Source organism: Bos mutus, chromosome 22 (assembly GCF_027580195.1).
Source record: "Bos mutus isolate GX-2022 chromosome 22, NWIPB_WYAK_1.1, whole genome shotgun sequence".
In the NCBI taxonomy this organism is placed as follows: Eukaryota; Metazoa; Chordata; class Mammalia; order Artiodactyla; family Bovidae; genus Bos; species Bos mutus.
The window spans coordinates 64,769,682-64,793,268 of NC_091638.1; the positions used below are offsets into that span (position 1 = coordinate 64,769,682).

A 23,587-nucleotide genomic window follows, 5' to 3' on the forward strand; every position below is an offset into this window, starting at 1 on the left:
AGCGCGCAGGGAGGCGCGCACCGCTCCGCAGGGTCCCAGCCCGGGCCGTGCGTCCTGCCACCGCTGCCCGCCTCTCCATGCAGCCCAGGTAGCTCCCGGCGTCCGGGGGCCCCGTCGCTCGCCTCCCGCTTTCCCCGCCCCGGCCGGGCACTACCTGCCCCGGCCCAGGCAGTGCGCTCCCGCAAGCCCCCCCGTGACGAGCTCGCCCGCCGGCTTCCCAGGCGCACTGACCCACCCGCGGACGCACGGCCCGAGGGCGGGGATGGCGGGGCCCGGGGCGGCCGCGGCGGCGCTGCTCCCGGCGGTGCTGCTGGCCGTGCTGGCGCCCTGGGCCGGCCGAGGGGGCGCCGCCGCGCCCACCGCCCCCAACGGCACGCTGGAGGCCGAGCTGGAGCGCCGCTGGGAGAGCCTGGTGGCGCGCTCGCTGGCGCGCCTGCCGGTGGCCGCGCAGCCCAAGGAGGCTGCCGTCCAGAGCGGCGCCGGCGACTACTTGCTGGGCATCAAGCGGCTGCGGAGGCTGTACTGCAACGTGGGCATCGGCTTCCACCTCCAGGTGCTCCCCGACGGCCGCATCGGCGGCGTGCACGCGGACACGAGTGACAGTGAGTGGGGCGGGCCGGACGGGGAGGGTCGGGGCCCGGGACAGCTGCCGCCCCTTCCAGCTCGCACAGGAAGGTCTCGCCGGCACCTGCTCTTGGGCTATGGGAACCGGAGCGGACTCGGGGTCCGGTCCCCTCTGGCGTAAAGACGCCGGGGACACCAACACTCTTGGCTTTGCGCAACCCGGCGGCTGAGCCCGCCTCCCGCCTTCAGAAGTCCGGAATCTGGGTGCCGGATTCCAGCGCCTTCGCTCGTGGGCACCGGGAGCCCGGCGCAGCCACCGGCAACCCGCAGTGGGCGGCTCGCGCGCCCACGTCGGGGTCGGACTAGGGGGCCGCAGGGGCCACCCCGCTCCTGTAGTCCCGGACTGGGCGCGGCCGGGACAGGGGCCGAGCCCGCGGGGCTCCTGGGGCCCATGGGGGGCGGCCTGCACCGCGGAGGGAGCAGGGCCATTTAGATTCATCTCCACCCCCAGAAGTGGGGGTCCCGGGGGGGAGGAGGGGCCCAGGTGGGAAGCTCGGGCCGAGGGTTCGGTGCCCGGGAATGACCCGCGCCCCGCCCCCAGGCCTGCTGGAGCTGTCGCCGGTGGAGCGCGGGGTGGTGAGCATTTTCGGGGTGGCCAGCCGGTTCTTCGTGGCCATGAGCAGCCGGGGCAGGCTGTACGGCTCGGTGAGTACCGTGGGCCCCGCCGAGCCGGGCAGCATCGTGACGCTTCCAGGCCGTCCGACGCCAGGATCGTGGAGCTGCGGTGGGGGCCGCGGGATTGAAAGTAACCCCGCTCCTGAGGCAGTGCCGCTCCCCCTTGTCGTTCAGTCACTCAGTCCTGTTGGATTTCTTTGGCGATCCTGTAGACCCTCGGCTGCCAGGCTCCCCTGTCCATGGGATTTCCCAGGCCAGAATCCTGGAGTGAGTGAGTGGGTGGTCAGTTTCCTTCTCCAGAGGATCTTCCTGAACCCGGGGATCCAACCTGCATCTCCTGCATTGGGAGGAGGATTCTTTACCACCGAGCCACCAGGGACGCCCACCAGCCCAAAGGAGAGGCCCAGCCCCAAGACAGGGACAGCGCTCCCGCCATCCTTGAGTGGTCACTTGCCAGTGGGTCAAGGACGCCATCAGGAGCCGCTGCCTGGAGCCCCTGGGCCGGTCCCAGTGGGCAGGACGGCAGTCGTTAGGTGGACCCAGTGAAGACGCACTGGTCTGGCTTCCAGGTGCCGGGCAGGTGCCTGGAGTCGCGGTGGCTGGGGACTGGCGGGGTCCCTCTCCTCACCCTGTGAAAGTCTGGGTACCCTGGCTTCTCAGGAGGGACCTCCCAGCCAAGGAGGGGCCGGGAGAGAGAGGAGTCCCTGACCACTGCCCCAGAGGTCCCTTGGCCCGCGATGGCCCCTGACCCGGCTCCTCCTTCCCTCCCAGCCTTTCTTCACCGACGAGTGCAGGTTCAGAGAGATCCTCCTCCCCAACAACTACAACGCCTACGAGTGTGACCGGCACCCCGGCATGTTCATCGCCCTGAGCAAGAACGGCAAGGCCAAGAAGGGGAACCGGGTGTCCCCCACCATGAAGGTCACCCACTTCCTCCCCAGGCTGTGACCCTTAGCGCCCCCCCGGAGGGGAGTACCGAGGGTCCCCTTGGTGCACTTTCTTCAAATGGACGGTTGAATGCCAGAGTAGGTGTAAGATATTTAAATTAATTATTTAAATGTGTATATATCGCCGCCAAATTATTTATGGTTCTGTGGATGTGTTTTGTATTTTTCTGGAAGAACAAAAGCAACCCCCCACCCCCACCCCCAACCAAAGCCTGACTTTTTCTGGTAGAACAGTAGAGACCCTTCCACTGGGTTTACTCAACTTGTTGGAAAGTTGTCACAAGTGGCTGCTGCTATTCCATGTATTAAACCCGGTGATGTCAGCCTCCGATATCAACCCACGCTTTGCACTGTCCCCTGTGGCTTGGCAGTGAGCATCCTTGTGCCTGGAAACGTTTCCTGGGGCTTTGGAAGCCGGTGAAGGAAGCTCCCAGGCTTGGCTCCCTTCCTAGCATCCTGCACTGCCCCACTCCCTTTCTGCCCTGAAGATATTCCTCGGGACATATCGGTTTACTTCGGGTACAGAAAGCGCACTGTCGAGGCCACCGCTGCCACTCCGTTTTTAGATCTGCCATGTATGACCTTTGAACTTTGCTGCAGTCAATCTTCCTCAGTCTACCAGATGGGGGAGACCCGTGGGCAACTTTATAAACTCCTGTTTTCCTTTTTTGGACTGGCCACAGCCACTGTTTATCTGTGGCTATTGGGAAAGGGCAAAAACAAAGTGATTTTGTAAAATCTGATGGAGAGGAATTGATATTCCACTAGGAGGCTGGGAATGGACAAGATTGGATTTATAACCACCCCCGAAAACCTGAGGGGTGAGAGACAGTTTGTGGTGTGGAGACTTCTGATAAGTAATAGCGCACACACACACACACACACACACACATATATATATATATATCTTCTTTTTAAAAACACACTTCCCTGTGTTTGGGAAGCTTTGGGCTGGAACTAGCTGTTCATTTAGGTGAAATGTCCTTGTAATTGTCCAAAAACACTTCAGGCAGTTTGCATGCGGGAAGGTGCTGCTTCTGTCCGTTGCATTCCTGATTAAGTGGATTTCACATCTACCTCAAAAGCCCTTGAACTGCTCATCTGGCAAAATCTGCAGAAAGCTCAGACCGAGTGTAGAGTTCTGCCATCCCAAGTGGCTTTTTTTTTCCATATGTAGCCAAAAAGGATTGCAGATAGCGTTTGGTGCGCCCCATTCGAACCTTGTCACGTTTGAGCTATCTTTACCCCACGATTTACTTTTAGTAAGGATAATCATCGTGAAAATATTTGCAGACAGCTGTTAGAGTACACTATATGGTCACCAAGTAACCTTATATTTTTCTTTATATATTTTACAAATGTAACCCCTGTCCTGGAAGCAAAGATGGAAAAGGCAAGGGTCGGTGAGGTTTAAAAAAAGTTCCGAGGTGATGGCAAACATTTAATTTTAATGAATGACTTTTTCGAGTTTATACAAAATGACCTTAGCTTGCTACCAGAAATGCTCCGAATGTTTCCTCAAGACTTTAATACTCTCCTAAGATGTTTCTGAACTGTCTCCCGAATTAACTTTATGGGAGTCTACAGACAGCAAGACTGGAAAATCTGATTGGCGTTTTTGTCTTTCACATTCCTTTTTAAAACTCTTTGTTCAAATGCAAATCATCTACTTAAAATACTGTTCTTAAACTGAAGCCTAGAAGTCAGAAGCCACTTAAGATGGGACGCTACATCTCACACTGCTGTTCAGACCTGGCAGTAAAAATTTTTTTAAATTTTTAAACCACGCCCTAGACTCCAGGAGTATTGAGCGATGCTCAGAGATCTGGGTGCTGGTTGCAGGGGGGAGGGGGGAAGCTTTGCGGGAGGGGGGAGCAGGGGCTGGAATTTATGGCTGTTCTGTATTTACTGTATTCACATAGTAACAAACCAGATTGTTTCAGATGCCTTGCATATTGCACGACGCCTTGTCTCAGAGCCCGATCAGATTGTCAGGAACTCAGATGTCTTAAGGGGAGAACTCGGCCATCCTTGACCATGTGTATATAGTCAGTGAATCAGACGTGAAGCGTTCAGAGGTGTCGTTGAATCTTTGAAATATTGTAAAGTGTTTCTGTTGCTGTGATGGGGATTTGCGGTTTCTGTACCCACTGCTGTTTTCAGAATCTGTCTGTAGTTTTATACAGGTGCTGACCCATACTGTGAGGTATGTGCTGTACATCGAAATACAGAATAAATGGAAAACGTTCACCACATATAAAGAGTCCCATTGGCCTTGATGAATGTAACTGGGGAAGGTATTGCAAACGATTAAAACCTGCCTTGAAATGCCAATGTGTGACTCCCTGCTCCTTGTCTCCCAGTGTCTATTTGAGGCCCTGAGCCTTGCCTCACTGGGCCCAGGGCTGGGGGTGGGGGAGACGAATTTTAGCCAGCTGTGTCCACACAAATGTGGCCTTGAAGACAGGAGCCTGGGGTGGGGGTGGGGAGGTGGTGAGTGTCAGAGTTTCGTGATGACTCTGATTTTTGCAACTGATTCTGCAGACGGGGCCAATTCGCACTCTGCCCACCCGGGGACTAACCAGAGCCATGCCCATCACCTTGGCCTGGTCCAGGCTAACCATTCTATGTACTTTCCTGCGGGTGGGGAGTGTAGCTCCCAGAATTGGTCATAAGACTGTCCCAAGCAAATTTTTCAACCTCTCACCAAGGGGTCTTGAAATCAACATAATGAACCCCAGCTAGCCTTAAAAGGGACTGGAGGGACTTTCCTGGTTGCCCAGTGGTTAAGACTCTGAGCTCCCAGTGCTGAGGGCCAGGGTTCGATCCCTGGTGGGGGAACTAGACCCCACATGCAGCAACTAAGGGTTCCCGTGTGCATGCATGCCCCGTCACAAAGTCGTGTCCGACTCTTTGTGACCTGTAGCCTGCCTGGTTCCTCTGTCCATGGGATTTCCCAGGCAAGAACACTGGAGTAGAGTTGCTGTTTCCTTTTCCAGGGGATCCTCCCAACCCAGGGATCGAATCTACATCTCTGGCTTGGCAGGCGGGGGCTTTACCACTGAGCCACCTGGGAAATCCCAAGAGTTTGCATGCCGCAACTAAAGACCCTGCGTGCTGCGACTAAGACCCGCACAACCAAACAAATCAATTAATGTTAATGAAAGCAACTAGAAGAAATCGTACAGACTAGAACCATCCAGTGCGTCAGTCACCGTAAAGAAACAGGTTATTTCGTGAGCTCTATGCCAACTATATATATATCCAACTGGTCTCTACTAGGATGTGGTATAGGAGGTCTCAGTCGTGTCAACAGCAAAAAAAAAAAAAACCAGTTCTGACCTAATGGGCCAAGAACCTGGGTTCCCCTCCCCCCATAAAATACATCCAATTGGTTGGCAAAAAGACCCACAAAAAGCCATCAGGGCTGTTCTTGTTCAGTCCCTAAGGAATGTCCCACTCTTTCCACCCAGTGGACTGCAGGCTTCCCTGTTCTTCACCGTCTCCTGGAGTTTGCTCAAATTCACCTCCATTGAGTTGGTGATGCCATACAGCCATCTTGTTCTCTTTCGTCCCCTTCTCCTCCTGCCTTCAATCTTTCTTAGCATTGGTCTTTTCCAATGAGTTGGCTCTTCTCATCAGGTGGCCAAAGTATTGAAGCTTCAGCTTCAGCATTAGTCCTTCCAATGCAGGACTGATTTCCTTTAGGATTGACTGGTTTGATCTTGATGTTCGAGGGACTCTCAAGAATCTTCTCCAGCAACACAGTTCGAAGGCATCAATTCTTCAGCGCTCAGCCTTCTTTATGGTCCAACTGTCACATCTGTATATGACTACTGGAAAAACAAGCTGTGGGGTTCCTTAATGGTACCTATGTTGCTAAGACATCACATTATTATTTTTGATGCCCGTGATCTAGGGAGGACAAAAATACATGGACAAGGTTATGGGTTAAATAGTGTGCCCTGCAAGAAGACACGTTGGAGTCTTAACCTCCATACATAGAATGCACTTTGGAAACAGGATGTTTGCAGAGGGAACTGAGTTACAATGAGGTCCTTAGTATGAGCTGTAATCATCCATACAACTGGCACGCTTATAAAAGGAAGGTCATGGAGAGACAGCCGTGGATGGAGGAGGGCTAAGGTGATGCATCTGCAAGCAAGGAAGTGCCAAGGCACCAAGACCCCCAGCGGGCGTGCAGAGGCCTGGCCCAGGCTCTGTCAGCCTCAGAAGGGGCTCAGCTGCCCGCACCTCGATCTCGGGCTTCCGGCCTCCAGGACGGAAGGACAACGCATTCTTGTTATGTGACACCACCCGCTCTGTGGTCCTTGGCTGCTGCAGCCCTAGGGGAAGTGAGAGGGGTAATTCTTTGTCCTCCTTGGGATGCGGGTGGGGGAGGAGTGAATCCCTGACCCGTGCGCAGCCTTGGCCTTTTCTCCAGCTGTCCTCGGCGGTCCCCGGCCAAACACGGAAAGCTTCATCCAGCTTCCGGGTGAGAACCTGCCCACGGTTGGCAGAATCTTGCAGTTGAACTGAGCTCCCATTTGGCCTTCCAGCCTCTAACCTAGGCTGATATCGGCTATATTGGCCCTCTCCAAAGAGGGGGCTGAAAAGTCATTCACTCACTTCTGCCAACTCATCTGTGGCGTGCCTGCTGTGTGTCAGGCGCAGTCCTAAGAGCTCGGGACACCCGAGTGAGGAAAACAGAGATCCCTGCCTGGGCGGGGCCCTCATCCTCGAGCCGGGGAGGAGGTAAGGCAGAGAGGCTGGGTCCCGAGGCCCCATCTCAACGGTCGGCTGGGGACAGCAGAGGAAGGACGTGGCTGGCGGGCTGAGAATAGATGGCCACGAAGCGGGCAGGGGTGGGGAGACTTCTGGGGCATCTCCTCCTCCATTCTTTTCGTCCTTGGTGACCAAACAGCCCAGGTGGAGGGTGGGCGAGCCTCAGGGCCTCCATCTATGTGACCTTGGATGAGCCAGGTGACTTCCCTGTGCCTCAGGGGCCTGGTGTCAGGATTGAGGACACAGAGCTTGTGATGTGCTGGGTACAACAAACAGTCACGCTTCCCTATCGTCATTGTTATTCTCCTAAGAGACTTAATTACAGTCTTAAGGTCTCAATCCTTTTTATCTTGGAGCTGATGGGATGATTTTTCTGGCTAGGTGTTAGGAGTCGCTGTCAGGCAGAACAAAGGCCCTCATCTGGGCGTGGTGGGGTCTTCTCGGAGGGGGGCTGGCTCCCCCGTTCCTGGAGGGAACTCGGGAAACCCACCTCCCATCCAGAAGCCTGCACTGATGCACTCCTCTCTGTTCTAGAATGTGACGGGGCAAAGGGTCCTGGGCACTCAGGGTCATTTTTCAATGAGAATGAATTGTAATTGTTCTTGATTTAGCATTTGAATCCTAAATGTTTCTTTAAAAAAAAAACAGTAAGTGGAGGAATTCCCTGGTAGCCAGTGGTAGAGCCTCACAGGCATAGACAGGCGAGGTGGTTCCTCCTTTCTGGGAAAGTCAAGGAGCATGGGGACTCAGGAGCCATCAGCAGCTTTGAGGATAAAGGCGTCGTCCTGGGAAGGGGTCTGGGTGGGGCCCACGAGCATTGAGCACACTGGCAGCTCTTTGTAACTCTGCCACAGTTCTCAGCTCATTAATGAATTGTGTCATTATTTGCTTGCCCTCCCCAAGTCAAGTCCACACTCTGCCCTGTAGGAGAGAAGACCAGGATTCATATATCGTATGGTATCCCTTGTATTCAGAATCTAAAAAGAAATGATAAAAACGAATTTATTTTTGAAACAGAAACAGCCTCCCAGACTTAGATAACGAACTGATGGTCGCCAGGGAGGAAGGATGTAGGGGAAGGGATGGTTAGGGAGTCTGGGATGGACATGTACACACTCCTCTTTCTTTTTAATTGTGGAAAACAAAACTTAAATCTAGATTCATACATAAGTGTTAATATACAATACTGTGTTTTTCTCTTTCTGACTTCATGTAGGGCAAGAACGGAGAGCAGACTTGTGGATACGGCAGGAGAAGGAGAGGTTAGGGTGAGTTAAGACAGGCACATTGATGTATATACGCCGCCGTGTGCGGGCCAGGCAGCTGCTGGGAACATGCTGCGCAGCCACAGGGGGCTTTGCTGGGCGCTCTGCAATGACCGAGGGGGTGGGAGGGAGCTTCAAGAGGAAGGGGATATATGTAGACCTGTATTTACTTTGTTGTACAGCAGAAATCAACACAACACTGTAAAGCAGTTATCCTCCAATTAAAAATAAATTAGAAAAAATAAAGATTCAGGGCTGCATTAGCAAAAAACAAAACAAAAAAAGCCCCAAATTCCCCCTAAAACATAAATCTGTCATCTTAGCCATTTTAAGTGTAGCAGCTTGAATGGCATTCAGTTCAGTTCAGTTGCTCAGTCGTATCCGACTCTTTAGCAACCCTATGGACTGCAGCACACCAGCTTCCCTGTCCATCACCAACTCCTGGAGCTTGCTCAAACTCATGCCCATTGAGTCGGTAATGCCATCCCCATCTCATCCTCTGTCATCCCCTTCTCCTCCTGCCTTCAGTCTTTCCCAGCATCAGGGCCTTTTCCAATGAGTCAGTTCTTCGCATCAGGTAGCCAAAGTATTGGAGTATCATCTTCAGCATCAGTCCTTCCAATGAATATTCAGGAATGATTTTCTTTAGGATTGACTGGTTGGATCTCCTTGCAGCCCAAGGGACTCTCAAAAGTCTTCTCCAACACCACAGTTCAAAAGCATCAGTTCTTCAGCACTCAGCTTTCTTTATAATCCAACTCTCACCTACATACATAACTACTGGAAAAAATATAGCTTTGACTAGACAGACTTTTGTTGGCAAAGTAATATCTTTGCTTTTTAATATGCTATCTAGGTTGGTTATAACTTTTCTTCCAAGGAGCAAGCATCTTTTAATTTCATGGCTGCAGTCATCATCTGCAGTGATTTCTGCAGCCCAGAAATATAAAATCTCTCACTGTTTCCACTGTTTTGCCGTCTATTTGCCATAAAGTGATGGGACTTGATGCCATGATCTTTAGTTTTCTGAATGTTGAGTTTTAAGTCAACTTAAATGCCATTCAGCTATTGAATGGCATTCAATACCTTCATAATATTGTGCAGCCATGGCACCCATCCATCCCCTATAACTCTCTCATCCTGAGCAGCTGAGGCTCTGTCCCCTCGTGTGTGTGTTAGCTGTTCAGTCGTGTCCGACTCTTTGCGACCCCATGGGCTGTAGCCCACCAGGCTTTTCCATCCACGTGATTTTCCAGGCAAGAATACTAGAGTAGGTTGCCATTCCCTTCTCCTTTCCGACCCAGGGGTTGAACGGAGTCTCCTGCATTGCAGGCAAACTCTTTACTGTCTGAGCTACCGGGGAAGCCGGACTCTGTCCCCGTTAAACACTAACCCCCTTCCCCCTCCCCTAGCCCGGTGCTCTCTTATCTGTCTCTATGGACTTAACTCCTCTTGTCTGTTTCGTCCTAGGTCGTGTGGGACTCTTTGCAACCCCATGGATTGTAGCTCACCAGACTCCCCCGTCCATGGGATTTCCCAGACAAGAACACTGTGGTGGGCTGCCGTGACCTCCCGTAAGCAGAACCACGAGGTCTTCATCCCTTGGTTTCCGGCTTATTTCACGGAGCATCGTGTCCTCGGGGCTCACCCATGCTGCAGCCTGTGTCGGAGGCCCCTTGCTTCAGAAGGCTGCATGATAGTCCCCTTCTCCATGCTGCAGCCTGTGTCGGAGGCCCCTTGCTTCAGAAGGCTGCGTGATAGTCCCCTTCTCCATGCTGCAACCTGTGTCGGAGGCCCCTTGCTTCAGAAGGCTGCGTGATAGTCCCCTTCTCCATGCTGCAGCCTGTGTCGGAGGCCCCTTGCTTCAGAAGGCTGCGTGATAGTCCCCTTCTCCATGCTGCAACCTGTGTCGGAGGCCCCTTGCTTCAGAAGGCTGCGTGATAGTCCCCTTCTCCATGCTGCAGCCTGTGTCGGAGGCCCCTTGCTTCAGAAGGCTGCATGATAGCCCCCTTCTGCTTGTCCACTCAAGCATCCATGGCCGCTTGGGTTGCTCCCACTCTTTTGGCTGTTGTGAATAAAGCCGCTATGATGTCTCTTCAAGACCCTGCTTTTACCTCCCTTCACTTGAGAACATGCCCAGAAGTAGAATTGCTAGACCCTGTGGTAACTTTAAGTTTCTGAAGAAGCATCATACTGTTTTCCGTAGGGGCTGCCCCATTTTACATTCTTACCAGCAGTATACGAGGGTTCCACTTTCTCCACACCCCTGTCAACATTTGATTTTTGTGCTTTTTCCTTTGATAGTAGCTGTCTATTGGGTGCTGGGTGGTGTCTCGTCGTTCTGATTTGCACTCCCCTGCTGGTTAATTATGTTGAGCATCTTTCCACGTCCTCACTGGCCATTTGTACGTCTTTTTTGGGGAAATGTCTATCAAGTCCCTTGCTCATTTTGTTCATCATGCTGTTTGCCCTTTAGTTTATGAGTTCTGTATATATTCTGGCTATTAATATCTTTTCAGGTACAGGACTTGCAAATATCTTCTCTTATTCTGTGGCTTGCCTTTCTAGTCTGTTGACTGTCTTTTGCTGCACAAAATTTTAAAATTTTCTCAAAATCCAATTTGTCTATTTTTTTTTAATTGAATGAAAGATTCTTTACATTCTATAGGGCTTTCCATTTTTTAAGAGTTTCACATCAATGATTTTATATAATCCCATAATAACCCTTCTTTATTTTTTTTTCTATTTTTTCTTCTGTTGTCTTTGCCTTTGGTGTTATAACCAAGAAGTCATTGCCAAATCCAACGTCCTGAAGATTTTGCTCTATGTTTTCTACCAAGAGTTTTATAGTTTTAGGTGTTACATTTAAGTCTTTGATCCATTTTGAGTTCCTTTTTGTATATGGTGTTAGATAAGGGGGACTTTATTTTGGGGGGGGAGGGACTTTATTTATTTATTTAATATAGCCGATAGCTCACTTATTTCCAAGTCTTTCTTTCCTCCCAATCTCTTGTATCTGTAATTTTAAAAAATATTTATTTATTTGGCTGCATTGGATCGTAGTTGCAGCCCGCAGGATCTTCCGTTTTGGTACAAGGATTCTAGCTGCGGCACATGGGCTCCAGAGCAGGCGTAGGCTCAGTAGTTGAGTCAAACTGGCTTAGACGCTCCACAGCACATGGGGTCTTACTTTTCTGACCAGGGATTGAGCCCACGCCCCCCACATTGCACGGTGGCTTCTTAACCCCTGGGTCACCAGGGAAGTCCCACTCTCTTGCATTTTAAAGTGAACTGGACTGATGGGGACAGGATGGAGGGTGTCCACTGGGCTGAGGCGGGGACAGGGCATGGCTGCTGTCTCTGGTCTTGACCATCACGTGGGTCACACCTTGATGCTCCTGGGCAGGGGGCCTCCTTTCCCGGAGGTCACATCCAAAGTAATGTGGCATATCTCCCCTCCCGAGCCAACTTTTACTGCAGCCTGCCCGGCCTTGCCTAGGAGGCCTATGGCATGCGCGTCTAGACACAGAGGGTCTTTGGCTGTGGTGCCCTTAGACCCTGGGCCCCACAAGTGAGAGGGTCTCACGCTTTAGACTGCCTTCCACACTTCCGGCGCTGGGGGCTGGCTGGGGCCAGCAGTGCCATCCTTATGGGGTGCAGCAAACCCAGACTGAGACCCGTGTCAATCTCAATCCCCATTGCTTCCCTTAGGGGGTGTGCAGTGACCTCTGCCTCCCCTACACACACACACACACACACACGCACCCCACATGGGGTTGACCAGATGAACCCAAAGAGCCTCAGGACTTGCCCTCTTGGGCTTATCTTGGGGCCCAGTGATCAGGTCACCCCTCAGGTGTGCTCTCCCTGGACCCCGAGCCCCAGTGCCCACACCTTAGCCTCCGGTCTGGCCCCAGGTGGTCTCCATCTCTAGAGCATTCCCGTGTTGGTCCTGAAACATCCCCTCTGGGTTGTCAGTCTTGGACTCCCCAGACCCAGGGCTTCTAGAAGGACAGCCTGGGTTTGGAAGGCGGGAAGGACTCCTGGTGCTGCCCCGCACTTGCTGTGAGTTTTGAGCAGAGATTGAACTCCCTGAATCCTGTTCCTTCAACACCAGGGTGGAAATTATGATCATAAGCCCTCCCTTCTCATGGGTTGGAGGAGGCTTAAGCGAGCCGAGGCAGCGGTGCCAGAACCTTAGACACTCAGGCACTCCAGGGCCGCTGCTGCACACCTCTGGGGGATGTCACCCGCATGATTTTAACCATATGTTCTAAATTTACATTTACCTGATATTTGTTTCCATCAATCCCTTTGTTACTTAAATAATTGTATTTTAAAACTTTACAACTCCAGGGCTTCCCTGGTGGCGCAGGGGATAAGAATCTGCCTGCCAGTGCAGGGGACATGGGTTCGATCCCTGGTCCAGGAAGATTCCACGTGCCGTGGAGCGACTAAGCCCGTGTGCCACAGCGACTGAAGCCCCCATGGCCCAGGGCCAATGAGCGGTGACTGCGGAAGCCCAGGAGCCTAGAGCCTGCGCTCCGCAACAAGAGGAGCCACCACAGTGAGAAGCCCGCACGGCAACTAGAGAGCAGCCCCTCTCTCTACAGCTAGAGAAAGCCTGCGTGCAGCAACAAGACCCAGCACAGCCAAAGATAAACAAATAAAAATATAGCAGTGTGTACATGTCAAAAGCAAAAGAATAAATAAAACCTTAAAAAAAGAAAACAAAACTTTACAACTCCAGCTGAAATGGAGAAACATTGTTGCTTGCCATACCCAGAAGGTAACTGGGGAAAACAAACATAAATGATGCTGAGAAGTTCTTCTAAGCTCCGAGCCAGGGCACGGCCTCTTTTTTTTTTTTTTTTTTTTTTTCCCTAAAGGGAGATTTGCAAGTGTTAGAGGTGTGTTAAGGGCTTACTATCACCAAACAGAAACTTTCTCCTCTTAATGAAAATGGCTGAAAGGCAGTATCTTTCTCCCTGTGGGAGTCCATGTGATTTAATGCCTCCCTGTCTCACCTAAAACCCCCGCCCCTGATGGAGGCAAGCGTGACACCCTGCGCTTGGATAAAACCCCGTTAATACACAAATGGGGCCAGGACGGCGGAGCCGCTGGGCAGACCTGGAGCCAAACCCCAGAGCCCCCTCTCCGCAAGGGCCTGTCAGCCCTCTCCCTCTCTCTGCAGAAGCCCAGACTCGGATAAAATGGTATATGACGGGGGTCCCCAGCCTCTGATATCTACTGCCTGATGATCTGAGGAGGAGCTGATGTAATAATAGTAGAAATAAAGTGCACAATAAGAGTCACGCGCTCAGATCATCCTGAAACCATCCTTCGAACCCGTTCGTGGGAAAGCTGTCTTCCACAACACTGTGCCCTGGTGCCAGAAAGATTGGGGATCGCTGCTCTGTGAGCTTCGGTGAAGCCTTGAAAATGGCCGTTCTCCTGTGACTGGGTGAGCTTCTGAGTGCTCCCACCTGTGGAAGTGCCTCTGTGCCTCCCTGGCTGGGTCATGAAAAGAAACTCAGCTTCCATCCCCTGGACCCCTCGTCCTTGCAGCCCTGAGCCATGCCACCTGCGGCTGCCATACTAGGGGGAAGCCCGAGCTGCATGAGGAGGCCGGCTGTCCTTGCTGTCTGGCAACAGGCCTGGCTGTGTCTGGAGTCTAAATCACGCCAGCCCAGGCACCAGATTTGTAAAGAAGCCTCTGGATGACACTAACTCTTAGGTGCTTTTTCTCCAAGCTGAGGCTCCAGATATCATGTCATGGGGATGAGCCGTCCTGTTGTGTCCTGCGCAAGCTCCTATGACAGACTCAGTTAGCTGAAGAAAATGGTGGTTGTCTTGTACCACGAAGTCTGCGGGGAGTTGATTGTACACTAGGAGATAAGAGGAGCAGGGCCAGACAGAGAGGAAGGGAAGACGGACTGACGCCTACACCTCGCACTCTTTGCAGCCCACTCACTGCAAAGGATCAAAGGACACCCATGGCAGGCAGGCTGGCTGGGCATTTTGCTTCCTTGGTGCTGGGAAGGTAGCAGGGACCGGGGGTAGAGAACACAGCTTGCTTGGCCTTGAAGGCTTCTGGGAGAATCCAGGATTTCCCTGTGCTCTGGGGGAATTCCAGGATCAAGGGCCAATGTTTCTTGATGGGTCTCCTGGATGGCACGCAGTCCCTTCTGAGCCCTGGGCCCCAGGAACGGGCCACTTTACAGGGTCAATTGTTTCTGACCCCAGGAGGTGGCAGAGGGCTGCCACTTGTACCAGGGGCCCAGGAGCTGACTTTCCACAGATTCAGCAGAGAGGGGATGGTTGGCCCCCTTCTCTTCTGCCCTCCTGCCTCTCCTGCCCTTGGGAAGGTGCCTCTCGGCCGTCCATGGCCCCCATCACCCTCCACTGTTCAGCTGAGCAGGTATGAGCTGGGGGAAGACGGAGTCACGAGCAGGCACAGAAAAGTGACGATGTGCCCAAGGGGCCTTGGCTGCCTGGGTAGGAAGGCCCAGCCAATGCGTGATGGAGATGCAACTGGAAACTGACCCAAAATAAAAAGGACATCTCTTGAAGGGATGCAATGAGAGCCCACAGAACAACTGCTTTTTCAAATGGGTTTTAAGTGTTCAATAGATGGATTTTGGAAATAAAGAGATTAAAAAAAGAAAAAAGGGGAGCGATAACTGAATCTGAGATCTGAAGGCTCACCTGGAAGAGACAACTCACAGCCCTCCCCCTACTCTGCTATGCCTCCTGCCTTCCAGCATCCACGGCCTCCGTCCTGTCCTGCACCTGGCCCCTGCCCACTGCTCCTCCTGGCCCTTCGGTGACGACATCTCTTTTCAGCATCCAACTCTCAGCTCCAGCTCAGGGAGGCTCTCAGAACACAGCAGATAAGCTGCCTCCCCGGGCACTCTCCCCTTGTGTGCAAGTGTCTGAAATGACCATGGTTGTTTCTGTCTGTACATAATTCCTTGCATTTATGCCCCATTTGGTGGTGAGCTCCTGGGTCAGGCCTTGCCTTCCTGGGTTAAGTGGGAGGGCAGTGAACACAGGGGCCTTCATTGTGTACTGGTTGAGTGAATAACTGAATTAATATATGACATCTGAATGTCTGATGATAATTGGGCTGGAGGTGCTTGAAAAGTGAAAGTCACTCAGTGGTGTCTAACTACACAGTCCATGGAATTCTCTAGGCCACAATACTGGAGTGGGTAGCTGCTCCCTTCTCCAGAGGATCTTCCCAACCCAGGGATCGAACCCTCGTCTCCCACATTGCAGGCAGATTCTTTATGAGCTGAGCCACAAGGGAAGCCCAAGAATACTGGAGCCTATCCCTTCTCCAGGGGATCTTCCCAACCCAGGAATCGAACCGGGGTCTCCTGCATTGCAGGCAGATTCTTTACCACCCGAGCTCCATTGAGGTATGCTTGTTGAGTGAATAACTGAATTAATGTGACACGTGATGATAGCTGGATTGGAGGTGGTTACATGTAGTTAAGAACAGATCTTTGAAACAGAATAAATTTGACTATTTACTAACGTAAATAATCACCTAGACTTATGGTTGCCATTTCTGCATAATCTGTTGGTTTATTTACTTAATCTTTTTTTCTTTTTTACCTTTTAGCTTTTTTACTTCATCTTTTTCTTTAAACCAACTCAGTTTGTATTGCTGGGTGGAGTTCAAACTGGAATCAAGATTGACAGGAGAAATATCGATAACCTCAGATGTGCAGATGACACCACCTTAATGGCAGAACGTGAAGAACTAAAGAGCCTCTTGATGAAAGTGAAAGAGGAGAGTGAAAAAGTTGGCTTAAAGCTCAACATTCAGAAAACTAAGATCATGGCATCTAGTCCCATCACTTCATGGCAAACAGATGGGGGGAAAATGGAAACATCAACAGACTTTATTTTCCTGGGCTCCAAAATCACTGCAGATGGTGACTGCAGCCATGAAATTAAAAGACACTTGCTCCTTGGAAGAAAAGCTATGACCAACCTAGATAGCATATTAAAAAGCAGAGACATCACTTTGCCAACAAAGTTCTGCCTAGTCAAAGCTATGGTTTTTTAAGTAGTCATGTGTGGATGTGAGAGTTGGACCATAAAGAAGACTGAGTGCCAAAAAATTGATGCTTTTGAACTGTGGTGTTGGAGAAGACTCTTGAGAGTCCCTTGGACTGCAAGGAGATCAAACCAGTCAATCCTAAAGGAAGTCAATCCTAAAGGAAATCAATCCTGAATATTCACTTGAAGGACTGATGCTGAAGCTGAAGGTCCAATAATTTGGCTACCTGATGCAAAGAGTCAACCCATTGGAAAAGACCCTGATGTTGGGAAAGATTGGGGGCAGGAGGAGAAGGGGACGACAGCGGATGAGATGGCTGGATGGCATCATTGACTCAAAGGACATGAGTCTGAGCAAACTCTGGGAGATGATGAAGGACAGGGAAGCCTGGCATGCTGCAGTCCAAGGCATCAGAAAGAGTCGGACAAGAGTGACTGAACAACAACAACCCCAGGAAAAGTACAATGTTATAAGATAATAATTAAATGAATCTACGATGAATTTTAGAAATTCCACACCCTGGAAATTAAAAAAGAAGGAAAGCAGCAAAGCAACTCTGGTAGATGGAATAGCCCCAGATTCTTCCCAGTCCTGTAGCATCTGCCCTTGGACTATGCCTTTGCAGTTTCCTCATTAAACGGTGGACTCTGTCTCTGCTTGAACCTGGGCTTGGCCGCCTGACCTGCTTTGGTCAATGGGATGGTCTGTCAATGTGATGCCAGTCGAAGCTTGAACGCCGCCTGGGCTTTGGAGCTTGCTTTCTCTTTGCCTGTGGGAATCTTGTGCTCTCACCATGAAGAGGCCCACCAGGCTGGCTGCTGGAAGAAACGGACACATGGCCCAGTTATGCCTCCCTTCCCCTCCAACAGCTTGCTGGCCGCCAGACACACAGGTGGGCCATCTTCCATCATCATCACTGATCCACCTGCAAGTCCCAGATTGAGAGGAAGGGCATATAAGTCCCCACCAAGGGCGGAAGCCCAGATCCAGGTGGGGGACCCCAGGCTCCGGGGCCAGGCCTCCGGCTGGTCTCTCTCCCCGACGGTCTGGCCCGTGCCCCCCCAGGCACACTCACACTTCCTAGGGGAGCCCCCTGACCTCTTCCCGGCTCCTTGACACCAACCCAGGAGGCTGTGGATTTCAAGACAGGAGTAAACAGTGCCTGGAGAAAAACCCAGAACCGGCCAAGCCCCCAGAGTCTTTGAAACCAGCTCGAGGGCCCAGCCTGATTTGTACTTCAGAGCTAATGTGATTAAGGTCGCGTTTGTCGCCAGAAAATGTTAATGAACCCAAACAGCCCCCAATCACCTTCCCAGGGGTGCTGCCCAGGAGAACCGGAGCCCAGTCTGGCCATCTCCAGAGCTCTGAAGCTTTGCTGAAATCCTTGCTTTGGGGTCTTCTGGAGAGGCAGACCCTGCAGACCCGGCGAGGGCGTACTGTGGTACCCCACTTCATGGGTAAGCAAGACAGCCTACAGTTACCTGCCAGTCTGGTAGTAGGGGGTCCCTTCGACCCCCAAACTTATTTAACCCTTAAACTTCCTGTAACCCCTTCTCCCAAATGAGGGACTCAAGAGACTGTCCAGGCAGAAAAGATAAGAAGGCTCACCAGTATTTGAGCCTCCCGTCCAGTGATCAGGTCAAAGGCAGGCCTTTGAGTGTCCCTAGCCTGCTGTAACAGGCGATGACACATCAGATGGCTTCAGACCGTGTCAGCTTCATTTCCTCTCCCCGAAATTAGGGTCCTTCCTGCCTCCACTAGCCCCTGGGGCGCCCCGTGTCCCTGGCTGCATTCCCCCAGCCCCTGTCTTCATTGTCACCTGGCCTCCTCCACGCTGTCCTGCTTCTGGTTTCCCCTTCTCTCCTCTTACAAGGACAACTGTAATTGGGTTTAGGGTCCACTCTAAATCCAAGACGATCTCTTCTTGAGATCCTTACCTTAGTTACATCTGCAAAGACTGTATTTCCAATTAAGGTCCCACTTACAGGGCTTCCCTGGTAGCCCAGATGGTAAAAAACTGCCTACAATGTGGGAGACCTGGATTTGATTCTTGGGTCGGGAAGATCCCCTTAAGAAGGGAATAGCAACCCACTCCAGTATTCCCGCCTGGAGAATCCCATGGACAGAGGAGCCTGGTTGGCTACAGTCCATGGGGTTTCAAAGAGTTGGACTCGACCCAGTGACTTACACACAGGCCCTGGTGGGTGAGGACTTGGATATGTCTCCTTGGGGGTCACCATTCGTTCCTACGCAGATGGGGAGGCAAAGGCCCAACCCCACCTCGGCCAGCCTGGCTGGACCAGGAGCCACTCTCCTGGGCTCTGGATGAAGAGGGAGCTCGATGGCTGCCTGGCTGGTCCATCTGATGCCCTGGCCCAGAAAGAGGAGGAAGTCCATCATGGGCAGTGTGTGCCCTCAGGGCAGAGGCGTAAAGTGGAGGAAGACAGAACCGGCCAGCTAGCACCGGTTCTCAAGGTCCCTGCCACTTCCCAGCCTCAGCTTCCTGCAGCACTCCATACCATCCAGCCCCAGGGCCTTTGCATTTGCTCCCTTAGCCTGGGATCTTCTCATCTCCAATCTTCACAGATGGGTTCGTCTACATCTGAATGCCACCTCCTCTGACCCCAGCTGGAGCAGCCTTCTGGATGCTCCCCAGCAGCCCCCAGCCCATATTAACAACCCAAACCATGACACTCACCTGTGTTATGTGTCACGAGAGCAGGTCTCTGCACCCCCAGCATCTGGAAGAGCGCCCAGCACTGGGCAGGGACAGGACCTGTTGTTTGTTGAGTGAAGGAATGAGCACAAATAGGGAAGCATCACTTTGTAGTCTGTGGTTCACCCCCAGCCCTGAAAATCGGCTCCCAGGCAGGGCCCTAGGGAACGTTGGGGGAACCTCGGTCCTGGCTCCTGCAGACTCCCGCGTTGAGCCAGGCAGACCCCTGGGGACAGGATCAGCGGCCACTTGCTGCAGTGCCCGACTTGGAGCCTTTTGGTGAGAAATGTGCATTTCTGGGGGAAAGATGACCTCAGGAAATCTCCACCTATTCATGTGCAAACACCAGGCCTCTTGGGGTCCCCAGACATGGGGCTTTGACAAGCTAGGGGCAGCAGGGGTGAGGGGCACCAAATCCTAAAGGCTGGCTCGGGGGCCAGGAGCCAAGGCTGGGCAAACACACAGGGCCAGGCAGAGCGGTGGCTGGGCCAGGCGGTCCCTCTCCTGGGGAGCTCTCACCATCCTGGTGTGGGAGACGAGGCCGCTGGCTCCCGGGGGCTGCTGTGGCCCCCAACTCTGGCCCCATTCACACTAGACCTTGGTCCACTCTCACTCCAGGAAGTGGGTGTGTGCAGAGAGCAGGGAGGCTGGGTGCCTGTGTTCAGCGCCAGCCAGTCAGCCCATTTCCCAAGGCCTTGGTTTCCTCATCTGTAGGACGAATCTTGCTTGTTTCTCCTTCCGCTTCTGACCTTGGAAATCTTAGAATTCCAGGGCCTCTATCTCTTGCCCCAGGACTCTCATGTACTGCCCTGTCCGAGGCAGGGACCTCTGGCTTGTTAGATATAATCCAGGGTGCCCAGTTACATTTGAGTTTCAAGTAAGCAATAAAAGTTTCGGTGCGTGGGCCATCAGTTCAGTCGCTCAGTCGTGTCTGACTCTTTGCAACCCCATGGACTGCAGCACACCAGGCTTCCCTGTCCATCACCAATTCCCAGAGCTTGCTCAAACTCATGTCCATCGAGTTGCTGATGCCATCCAACCATCTCATCTTCAGCTGTCCCCTTCTCCTGCCTTCAATCTTTCCCAGCATCAGGGTCTTTTCCAGTGAGTCAGTTCTTTGCATCAGGTGGCCAAAGTATTGGAGTTTCAGCTTTAGCATCAGTCCTTTCAGTGAATATTCAGGACTGATTTCTTTTAGGATGGACTGGTTGGATCTCCTTGCTGTCCAAGGGACTCTCAAGAGTCTTCTCCAACACCACAGTTCAAAAGTGTCAATTCTTCGGTGCTCAGCTTTCTTTATAGTCCAACTCTCACATCTATACATGACTACTGGAAAAACCATAGCTTTGACTAGACGGACGTTTGCTGGCAAAGTAATGTCTCTGCTTTTTAATATGCTATCTAGGTTGGTCATAGCTTTTCTTCCAAGGAGCAAGCATCTTTTAATTTCATGGCTGAAGTCACCATCTGCAGTGATTTGGGAGCCCCACCCCTCCAAAAATAAAGTCTCTCACTGTTTCCATGGGCCATACTCGTACTAAATTTGGAAGATACTTATACTAACAAAGTATTTGATATGTACCTGAAATTCAAATTGAACTGGGTGTCTTGTTCTCACTTGTGAAGTCTGGCCATTCTAATTCCCAGTTGTTTTTTTCTGGGGCTTCGGGGACACTTCTGTACCCCTCTCTCCAGGGCAGATCTTACAGGGACACCGACCTGCAAGACCAGGGCAGGAAGCGCAGGGCCCAACCAAAGCCTTGGGTTGGCCTGAATTGTTGGGGTCCCTCTTCTACGTGGTCCTGACTGAGGGGCTGTGCCTTAAGTCATTTTATGGATCACCGTAGCTTGGGAGAAATTCATGTTTCTCAAGGGGCCGTGCTGCAGGCACCCAAGATCACAGATGTCTGATGCTGCCAGAGAGGTCCCAAGGGCTAGGACCTCCCTGCCCCCTTTCTCTGGGATGACCTAGGTATAGCCATAGGGGACCTTTGCTCAAAACCCCAGCTAACTCCCACCCCTCTGGCTTCTTGTCTTCTGCAGTCTCCTCTTTGGCAGAACCACTGTCTTCTGTCCTTCAAATCTGGTGAGGAGGGAGGCAGGTCCACAGTCAACCCTGCCTTGCCCAGAGAATGAGGCTCTGGGTGGTCCTGCCTGCCCTGGGGTGTTCGAGTTGGACTCTAGCCCTGACTCTCCTTCCCATCCCTGGGGACCTCCCAGATTTGTGATTCTGAGCAAAATGCCCCACAGCTGACTCTGAATGAAACACACTAAAGATCCTGGCTTCAGGCTGGCTGCCCCCTCCTCCAAGGAACACAGGGCACTCAGGATCAAGCAAGCATTTCCTGCTGCCCATGGTATGCCAGGTACTACTCTAGTGAACTTCCCTGATGGCTCAGATGGTGAAGAGTCTGCCTGCAATGCAGGAGACCCAGGTTAGATCCCTGGATTGGGAAGATCCCTGGAGGAAGAAAGAGCAACCCACTCCAGTATTTCTGCCTGGGAAATCCCGTGGACAGAGGAGCCTGGTGGGTTAGAGTCCATGGGGTCTCAAAGAGTCGGATATGACTGAGCATAATGAAAACTGTGGATGAGAACTCCAAATTTATTCCTTTTTATTTTCCTAAAACTTGATTGTACTTCTCCCGAAAAAGCCAGGAACCTCCCTGAGGAGTCAGCCTCACAGTGTGGGGTCTTTCTCTCCATCTGGAGAATGACGGCTCTCACGAGCTCTCCTGATGGAGTCTCACCTCCCCGTAAACCTCTCTGCTGAGGACACCGTCTTGGGGTCCCCCACTATTACGCCAAGTTTTTTTCTGTAATTTCAGAACTTTGCCTTGAAGTGAGAAGAGGGTAGGAGAGGGGGGCATTTTTCATGGTGGTGATTAATAAAGTAAAGAAAATTGGAAAATAACAGAGCATCCTGGATGAAAGAGGTGTTGGAAATGCTGGTGCATACACGGGATGGGAGTGGGAGCTGCAGTTTAAATTCAAGTGGTGGGAAAGGACTTGTTGGGAGGAAAAAGGCCTTTGAGCAGGAGGTGGACCTAGGGCGGCGGTGTGCCAGGCCGAGGGCACAGTGGGGACGGAGACGCTCAGCGGCTGCAGGATGGGGTGAGGGCACAGAGGGCAGAGGGGGACAAGAGCGTCTTCTTGGAGTGAGTGGGGGCCTCTGGTCATTTGGAGCAGAGCAGGAGACCAGTGTGACTTGTTCTGTAAGCGAGTTGCTCTGGCTGTTGAGCTGGGAACAGACTGTGGTGGAACGGGAAGCGCAGACCGGCCTGGAGGCCCTTGAAGTCACCGAGGCAGCAGGTCCGCGGCTGGCACCGGAGGAGAGCTGGGAGGTGGGAGGTTCAGAGAGCTTGTTCTTTGCAAATACCATGCTGGCCCAGCCCGTGGAGACAGCCAGGCCGCCTCCCTGTCCTTGACTTCAATGGCCGCTGACCCTTCAGATTGGAAATGCATTTGTTTTTCTCCTTTTCAATGAATGATTTATTTTCCGGTCTATGAAATGCACCCACCACACTTGCTCATGAGCTCACAGACCCAAAGAAAGAACGTCAGGAATTTCCCCTCCCCGCACCCCTGCCTCTCTGCCCGGCCCCCTCACCCCTGCTGTGTCCAGCGCCCAGAGGTCCCCGGCCAGCAGCAGCCCCGCAGGACCCAGCAGGCCCCGTGGGAGTGGATTCCACACCCTGAGAGCCTCCCTTGCCTTCGGCACCCCGTCCGGGAAATGTCCCCTGCCTGGCTCGCCCGTGGGCTGGTTGCTGGCAAGCAGGGGACAGCGTGGATTTCCAAGGGCCATCAGCTGAGCCCTTGGGGCCCAGCGGGACGGGACCCAACAAGAGGAGAGAGAAGGCAGGCGGAGGCCGAGGCCCGCCAACCCGTCCCCCCGCCCCAGGGAGGGGAGTCTGCCCAGCTCTGCTGTGCAATCTTGGACAAATCACTTAATCCCTCTGTTCTGTATGCCATCCAACTGCAAAACAGCATTTAGGAGGCCAGGGTGCTGGGAGCCTTAATTAAGGCAGCTTGCAGAGGCCCCCAGGGGCTGCAGATGAAAGGGTCTATTGAAGTACAAAGCCTCCAGTCACCCTCTTGGGCCCAGGTGGGAACGACAGCCACGAAAGGAGAAGGGAGGCGGTGGCCAAGGTCATCTGGGCCCCGGCACCAACCCGCCTGCGCTGAGGTGAGGCCAGCCCTCCCCTGTCCCCTCCCTGGGCACCACCACAGGCACCGCAGCCTCTGGGGCAGGCTGTCCTCAGGGCAGACCGAGGGGTGTGATGTCCTGCTCAGGGGCTGGAGACGCCTGCCTTGGACCGGCGTTCCAGGCCCAGCACGCGGCCCAGCCGGCGTGCTCTTCTGTCCTGGTCCGGGCTGCCTCCAGGCCTCCGCCCTGCCCTTTGCCCGCCCAGAGGTCCCCCTTCTCGCTTCCCTCCTATTCTTTGTTCTCCTGTCCTTGCCCCTCCATAATGGGTGCTGGCCTGAGGCCCAAGATTTTTCCTAAGATCCCAGCCCAGGCTCCTGGGACGGTGCTGAGGAAACTCTGGCTGAAGACTTACAT

General features: G+C 52.8%; 1 protein-coding gene across 1 annotated transcript; it reads left to right on the forward strand.

Moving 5' to 3' along the window:
• The first annotated feature begins 262 nt into the window (after positions 1-262).
• Positions 263-2,505, forward strand: FGF4 (fibroblast growth factor 4). The gene is made up of 3 exons (XM_070360256.1): positions 263-602; positions 1,166-1,269; positions 2,011-2,505. The coding sequence occupies exons 1-3, from the start codon at positions 263-265 to the stop codon at positions 2,185-2,187; spliced, it is 621 nt and encodes a 206-aa protein (XP_070216357.1). The 3' UTR covers positions 2,188-2,505.
• Positions 2,506-23,587: the final 21,082 nt, after the last annotated feature.

What these genes read in the sequence shown, in the direction of transcription:
- FGF4 (XM_070360256.1), top strand. Translation starts at nt 263, where the DNA reads ATGGCGGGGCCCGGGGCGGCCGCGGCGGCGCTGCTCCCGGCGGTGCTG. An exon ending in GCACGCGGACACGAGTGACA is followed by an intron (nt 603 to 1,165) that starts GTGAGTGGGGCG and finishes CCCCGCCCCCAG; the next exon opens with GCCTGCTGGAGCTGTCGCCG. An exon ending in GGGGCAGGCTGTACGGCTCG is followed by an intron (nt 1,270 to 2,010) that starts GTGAGTACCGTG and finishes CTTCCCTCCCAG; the next exon opens with CCTTTCTTCACCGACGAGTG.